Below are 8,647 nucleotides of genomic sequence, written 5' to 3'. Positions count from 1 at the left end.
TAAATAAGAGACAGTAGATAGTAGGCCAAGCTTTGTAAAATATAAATCAAATTAGCTATAAAACTCTTCCATTGATAAACTCGCAGGTGCGGATATTTGGTTTAAGTAATCTCTTAGAAACCACTCTGTCATTCGTTGCTTGATTTATTATCTTGAAGATGATTAATAACCCAATAAAACGTTTTTAGCAAAGTTAGGATGTTAAAATAAATTGGAAATGTTTAACCAGCCATATAGGTATGACACTATGACTTGCTCATTGATTTATTATATTAAAGTTGGCCAATAATCCAATAAGTTACTTCCAGTAAAGTCAAGATGTTAAAGTAAAATATTTCGCCTTCTTAACTAATTATAATTCTAATTGTAAACTTGACAAGAGGAAGTTGTTATCACAGATATACCGAGCAATTAATCCCATCATCACTCTGTAACAACTAGCCTTAGTTAAAATCGTACAGATCTTTTTATGAACTAAAATTGGATAATATGCAAACTGATTATTAAATGAGCAATATTGTTAAAGTAGTATTGATATTCAGCATTTTACTAATTAAGTATGTTTCAGCTCATTCTCATACGACGGAATAGTGTGAGTCTTTAAAAATTTGAAAGTTGTAATCCCTTATGCTATCATTTGGAAAGGACTACTAGAAAAAAATCTATTTTTCTAGTAGTTGGCTATGCATACCAATAAAATTGGACGAAAATAAACCTTATGTCTCTTTAAGTGTAAAAAAAACATAATAAATGGCTGGACGATTTGTTATAGAACGCCTACGGTTCAGAACATATCAGATAATAACAAATAGAGGACTTTTTATACTACTGCAGCTAAACAGTTGTGATTAATAAGGATCAGCTGATCTCACCTTCATTTATTGATCTTATAAAGAATATAGTGTAACGACAAATAAATCATTAATATTCAATTAGGATGGTGTTTAATATAAAAGATAAGATGACTATTTACTTTACTACTTGAGTTTCAAAGGCAGGTTAAAAGATAATCCCGTTCAATTTAATCAATACTAAATAGACACAATGAAATAGTGTGAGTTAATTCCGATATGGCAAAATGGCATATATCAAATTCGTGCTAATTAGAAGAGGATACGACGCAATAGTGGAAATGCCAGTTTAATAATGATAGCATATTAGACTATTAATTTGCTAGCATGCAAAAGTCGCTCTTATAGTATAGATGAATGCAGCCCTTTGGATACTAACTGTAAACAACAGTAAGCAAGATATCCCAAAATAAGAGTAGATTAACTACCGAAAAGATCAAACACGGTACTTAAACCTAAATATATCTTATTAAGGAACAACTAAAATTATTGATCTAATATAAAATCGAACGATAATACATTTTGCTTTTCTTATCATTCTAACTAAACATGAAATTCTGATCAGCGTTTAATTAAAGATGGTATATTTATAATCCAATTTCGGCTACGCTGATCTACTTTTTGACGCACATCTATCATGTTAACATACGGTATAGCAATACTTACAAATAAATTGAACATAGAAAAGTTAAATTTCTAATTAGACACGACCTTATTTCGAAAGTACGATAAACCGTACAATACGCAAAGATGAGGACAATCATTTATCGTATGCATAACAATCCAAATTTTACTTACTAACGGAAAGGGCTCATAACCGTATATTAAGAAAGAAACAGGGAAAGAATTGATTTAATACTAGAAACAATCCTTGCATATTTACTATCAACTGGCATGATGCGCTACAACTGCTCGCTATTGCATAAGGCTACAGATTAGTTCTTTATTACGCATAATACTTATATAATTAATTAGATTAGAAGTTACATAAAATTTTTTACGGAGTAAGATATTTATTAACTAATCTTATGCATACGTTAAATTTTAGCGTTAGTAGAAGTAGACCGAAAAAAACAAATTGAACTATAGGATCTTCGTAAAGATTACAAGTACTTCAGAATTGGTTCATTTTCTTTTTTCCAATCATCTATCATGTCCAAAGGTATTAGTTACTAATGCAGTTACAGTATTTTCAGCAACTAATCGCCATATCTTGCATAAAGGTTGCATATATTACAATCGAACATCATACTAATTTATGCTAAAGTAATAAATGGCATGTATACCCATACATGCCCTTTCTACGAATGTCTTCTTATATTCGCAGTGAACTAAGAATAAATAAAATAGGTTATAAATAGCAGGATCCAAGATATGCACAATTTATGCGGAATGAATATCTGCTTTAGCCCGTTTAAAAAGTGAATGGTAAAGTTATGGTAATCACTAAGATAATCTAGAAATTGCATCATGTTGGTAGTGTCATTAATGCTAACAATGGGACTTTAAACTACTCCTATTTTATTATCGAATGGGAAACTTTACAAACTTCACCGTTTACTTATCACAATTTAATACAACTAGCATTTGATAAGTAATTTCAATTGTAAATGGGAGCACAATCATCTTTGGCCAAATCAGCAGATTAAGCTCTTTTATGGCTAACGCAAAATTCCGTCAATCTTTGACATATATTCAGCATCGTTTCATAAGGCGGCGTCAGTGAAATTCTAACAAAGTTTGGACAACCTAATGGCTAAATTGATAATAATAAAAATACTTAAGAAACAAATGATTACAGATCTAGAAATCAACGTCATGTTGGATTACATTTAATAGCTATTAAATAGAGTCATATTCCTTGAAGTAGCAATATTCGTTCAGTTAAAACTTTTCTATTCTTAACGAGACAATATAGATTTAAGGCCAGCTTGCTAATATCTTCAACTTACTGAGCAAGGCATCACTGTCATAGCTTGTTCTTTGATGAGTAACAATGACCAGGTTTCATCATCATCGATATCATTAAATTTTTCAACATCAATACCAACCTACGCATACATTTACATAAAATAAAGCCAAAATACAGAGTAAAGTGAGCAATCTTCAGTTACCAGCTTATCGACAAGTTGCATTTTATGATCACTATTACATTTTTATATAGACAGTACAGTACACTAAGACAGATACATTACCATCATATACATGGATCCACCAGGCATTATGGGTTTTATACCATCAATTTTAATTAATTCGTCATATAATAGATTAGCATTTTTCTATAGGAGAAAGGATATCGATTAAATAAATACCACTCATGTTGAAACATGCAAACGAGTGTACGAAGGCAATAGCAATTTAACCTTAACAAGAGATATTGTTTTCTTAAAATAATCGCCAGTTACTCGGACAAGTAACGACGGTAAAAGAATTTGAATTATTGAACAACAAGAATAAAAATCTTCTAGTAGTGACTCAATACCAGGAATGACCTATTAGAAGCAACATGAATCAATCTTTATGTCCTTTCAGTACAAATTTTTAAGCGTGTAATGAACAAGCATAAATCAGTAATAGCTGCATACTTCTTTAGCAAGGATGCCATTCCTGTCATGAACAACTAGCCAACCACATCTCCATCCTGGCACGTTAAATCTAATTTAAAAATTTTATATTATTTTCTTGTGTACTGCATATAATATATGTGAGGACTACGAGCATAAGATACAGTTTCTTATCAATAATAATGCAAAATTTTATTTTATTGTCGTCCAAAAAATTCTCTTATGATCAGGTTATAATAAACTTTCCAGTATTCACAAGCATGATATGTGAGTAGATACCTTTTCGCTAAACCTGTGCATGTTAGAATAGGAACGCTTTTGGAAACTGCACCAAGAGGATAAAACTGATTTTCTGGAAATGACTGACGAAGCGATAAATTGGTTTAGAATTGTCCTATCGATTGCTGTACCCTGTAATCTGTTACTAATTACTATACGCTCTACATTAGCTGTGAGGACAATTGCCATTATTAATGAGCTATACACTCGTAAAGTTATTTACTGTCTTCATGTGCGAGTATAACTTAAACCTTGCATGAAGTATATATTTTCTTACAATGTATTCATAGATTTCGTCAGCAAGTATAGGTATCCGATGTTTCTCCGCCACTATATCATTTTGAGTAATTTTGAACACATTAAGATAAAAATGTATTAAAGAAAAGTGATTCCTCGACCTTTAACAATTTATGTTGGCATATTGACTAAAGCTAAATATTGTACCTTTAATAATATCTTCAAGATGATCCTTAGAGTAGACAGAGCCGCATGGGTTAGACGGATTGACAACAACAATAAGCTTTGTTCGATCATCAATTAACGACTCTAGATGGTCTAAATCGACATTCCATGATTGTTCTGGCTAAAATAATGTATTTGATAATAATTAAAATATCTTGATAGCAGCATTGTGCTACGGCTTTTAATAAAATATCTTTTACTATTGGTGCATTTCCTAATTGCTGACATGATAAGAAGGAATAAGTGATAGTTTTGTGATTGATAACTTTGATCAGTCTATCAATTTTAAGCATGCAGAGTCATTGATGCTAATAGATTAAATTGTTTCTGGAGCGATGTAGCAATTAAAGTTAGAACTGCATCTTCACAATGTAATAAAAGTTCTACTGTAAGTTTATAGCAGAACAGATACCAATGTTAGCGTAATAAATTTTTATCAACATCTAAATTAGATTTTGTATGTGGATCAATTTAAATTAATCACATGTATTAATCCGAGTATCACAGTATTAAGTATTACCAGTAGTCTATATTCTCTAATTTCTACATCACGATGTCTGGAAAGTACACCATAAAGCGTGAAACCAGGGCACGGGATTAATATGTTATCATTGGCATCGCTTAAAACACGCAAAGCTATTTCAATAGCACTTGAACACCCAGAAGTTATGTACACATTCTAAATCAAAATAATACAGTACTATTAAATAAGGTGGGTCACTAAATAATGGCTCCAAAATCTCTAGACTAGACAGAGCACAAATGTGCAACTATTTTCCAATCAAACACAAGCACAGTTTTAGCTATGACGTAATAGAGCTCTATGGTAATTATATACAGTAGCAAGTTATTGCCAACACACGCGCTCAAAGAACGGGATACTGGCATAAAACACGCGTATAGCAGAATGGGTCCTTATAATGTAATAAATTATAACAGCATTTATGGGACTATTCTATATTGATTACCTTCGACGAAACTTCCAATTCCCCAGGTATAGATGCATACTTAGCAATAGCTTCTCTAGCAAATTGAAATCCTATAATTATCGATTATAAGGTTGTCAATATATACTGGTCCATATCTATGAATTAAGATTTCCGATTTAATGTCTATTTGTAAAAAATATTCCTAAATATTCCAGATTAACTGCTCAATAATAGTTTATAAGAATTTCTTGCGTATATTTGCAATACAGCAGTATATTTTATAAAGCGAACACAGCTAGTAGAACTGTCAATAATTGGGATGACATAATGTGTATCTAACCTCCAGGTGGGGGATTTGTGAAAGCATTTTTATCTTTAAGAGTCTTGCTTATGCTCTCCTCGACGCATGATGGCGGTAATAAATTACCAAATAGCGTAGGATCACCTTTAAAATTAATTGATATATCGTAATGGTGATTCTATTAAGAGATACTGCGGGCTTTGAAAATCTCTTACGAATTATAAACAGTGACCGAAAGTATTGCCATTTTATGGTATACATGACGAATATTACGTTTAGCAAATCAACATATTGAATTCTTTTACTGACCTACTGAGACGCTAATCATAGGTTTATCACATTCAGCAACTGCATCTATATGCTTCATAAATGCAGTAACCAACGGGTTGTAGGTTTTGCGAGCGAAATCAGAAGCAGGAACTTGCCAATGGGTTTTCTTTAAAGTCGGCATCTTACTGCAGGAATCCATAATTTAGCTAAATAAAGTTAAAATTGATCATCATCCGATAATGACAATAGTTTCATTTTTGTTACAAATTCCATTCTCCTATGGCAGACGATCTGTTTGCATTAAGACATTAATGCGTAGTATAAAACTTCCTACATGTGCATGTGTATTCAGATCGTCAGTTAGCAAACTCGACCGAATATAATGATGGATCACTTGCAAATACTATTAGTAAAGTATTGCAGGTGAGAAGTTTAAGTCAATATAATGTATAATAACATAATCATTAATATATAAACTATTGTACATTCAATGCACAGTACTGAACTACATGCGTACACAGCATATAATGTTTACGCCCTAAAGACATGTTTACTTTAATTTATTCTTCTCACAGTTGATTTCTTGCCGCTCATGTAAAAGTGCCTTACACTGCATTTGCCTAATATACTATGCAATATTGCATTTATTGCTAACTTGAAACATACTGCAAGCGATTGATTAAAAGGGGAAGAAAATTTTTCACCATGAATGTTTTAGTAGAATCATTTTCATGTCAGCAGATCTCTGACAGTCCATCACTATCTGTTTTAATCTTACTACAAATTGGCATCTTTGCTACTTTAATGTACGTGTACGATGCTTACCGATCTCATTCACAATTAATAGTAAATTAAGAATGTGCAAAAGATCTGTTTTAGAGTCAGGTAAAACAAAAGCGATTATTCAGCTGAGATCAGTACTCCGTAAGGAACGCGTGCTATTGAATTCAGGAATAATTAAGTAATGTAGTCATTAAATTTGCAATATTTGCATCTCAGGCCATCATTCACCTATGGAATATGCTACGCTATTTGCATAGGAAAAAACAATTCTAGCAAAGTATGGTGATTCTATATACACTTACACAGTATGTCATCCTATTTTAATCAATCAAGCAATACGCTTGATGTCAATGCGCGACTGAAATTTACGTAAAGCATACGATCAAACTGGGATAATCTAATAGAAGCTATCTACGTGTAGAGAAGAGATTTTAGCCAATTTACCGGCGTGGATAAATATTCGTATGTACAGTGCAGTTATGATAAGAATTCGATTTGTCAGTGATAGCCTGGTTGTTGACTGCCTCTACACGGCATATCGGAGAAGAAAATTCAAGTGAAAGCTGCCAATCAGTTCATTGCAAAGAAATGTTGATCGTATATGGTTTGATATTTATAATGGAAAGGTGGAAAGTTGGTATGATTATAAGCAACACGGGATTAAGCTTTCATTAGCTAGCGTGTTTGTGCAAGTACTGTAGTTTCATTTTTAATCCGCAGTCTGTCGCGTTAAGCATGAAACTGTGGTGTTAACACAAGGAATAAGTAGATCCATATCGATAAAATCAATTTATATAGTTTTATCTAAGCCCTTGAACAAGCATAATACTGTATCATGGGATCAACATTCCCGGCCATTGCAAGAGTTTGTGATCCTACTGGACCAAGAGTTGATATGATGTTATAACTAGTTCATGGTTGGAGAGAATGACAACCATGAAGCATTTTGTTCCTCCAAGTTCATTGACGAATTGTAATTCGTCAATGCATCAATCCGAGAACTTTTAGGTTCATGGCGATTGCCAGTTAGCAAGGTATTCATTAAATCGTCGTCTTTTGTACGTGGCGATGGATAAAGCGATCACACGATAAGCTCTTCTACTGTATATAGCTATCGATGATGATGATAAGGTCAAGATGTGAAACGGATACTTGCCAACAGCTCGATATGATGAGATATCGACATTATTATCGTGATTGTAGTTGATAGGAGTTGTAACATAAAGTACGATAGTACTAGAAACCGGCATAGTCTGTCGTGCTAAGTCATCGTGGATGATGGCTGGTAGGATGAAAGGTGTCACCTTGGCCATTTGCTCCATTTTAAGAATGCAAACTTTGGAATTGATCGATTGTGAGCCTAAAGGGTTATAAAAAGCCATTGGCTACAATCCTAATGTCTCTTGAACTTATCGACGCATCCATCATTGCTCGAAAGATAGATGATTATACGTTATCGACACGATGATCGTAAGCCGCCTTGTTTACACTGCTGTCGATCAGATTTGAGTAGTTCTGCCTTAAGAAATGAATCGTCCTTATTCAATAGTTTACCTTTCTATCTGTAATGTTGGATTGCAATGGATGCCCACCAATGTTGCAATCAGCAGCCTTTAAGCTTGAAAGCGTTGGCGTTGCAAGCTACCTGGAGTGGGAAATCAATATTGCCTTCAAGACTAAAAGGGGTTGGACAAAACAAAGCTCTTGCTCCTCGATTGCATCATCTTGGAGCAGAACTTGTTCCGCTTTACAGTATAGTAGGTTGCAGTAGGAGAAAGAATCGCCTATGACAGTATCAACATGATGGCTGTTTCGAGACACAACTCGATCACCAATGGGCGTTACGTAATACTTTGCAACTCTATGCAATCATAAATGGAAATCGTCAACGAATGATTTACAAGCCCATACTATCGACCGTGATAGAGGTATGATGAATGGATTGCAGTCGAGGAAAGAGTACCAAATTAGCCACTGCCCTCACTACGGAAGATGTTATTCATCTTATTAAAATTAATTGATCATAGCAACTTATTTTGTACTGAGCATGCTGGCCAATCACAGACAACAACATGGAAATGATCCAATGTCCTACGAAGAGCGATCACCACCGATTCATTCAATCATGTTGGGAAGCTATTTGCAAGAATGCAAAATTCCATCTCAGTATGAAAATGTTGACAAGACAGTCATGACAATCGATCATAT

The 8,647-nt window shown here is 33.5% G+C and overlaps 1 protein-coding gene across 1 annotated transcript; it reads right to left on the bottom strand.

Moving 5' to 3' along the window:
- Positions 1-2,496: 2,496 nt before the first annotated feature.
- TRIADDRAFT_33190 (uncharacterized protein) lies at positions 2,497-5,837 on the bottom strand (the record flags this gene model as incomplete). Its single annotated transcript, XM_002117837.1, has 12 exons — positions 2,497-2,607; positions 2,804-2,902; positions 3,047-3,130; positions 3,215-3,343; positions 3,437-3,506; positions 3,695-3,777; positions 3,972-4,024; positions 4,139-4,277; positions 4,677-4,835; positions 5,125-5,195; positions 5,426-5,530; positions 5,696-5,837. The coding sequence occupies 12 exons, from the start codon at positions 5,835-5,837 to the stop codon at positions 2,497-2,499; spliced, it is 1,245 nt and encodes a 414-aa protein (XP_002117873.1).
- Between the last annotated feature and the right edge of the window lie 2,810 nt (positions 5,838-8,647).

Source organism: Trichoplax adhaerens, genomic scaffold, assembly GCF_000150275.1.
Source record: "Trichoplax adhaerens TRIADscaffold_31 genomic scaffold, whole genome shotgun sequence".
NCBI lineage: Eukaryota > Metazoa > Placozoa > Uniplacotomia > Trichoplacea > Trichoplacidae > Trichoplax > Trichoplax adhaerens.
The sequence above is the reverse complement of the archived record's forward strand: the minus strand, read 5'-3'. Positions and strand labels throughout refer to the sequence as shown.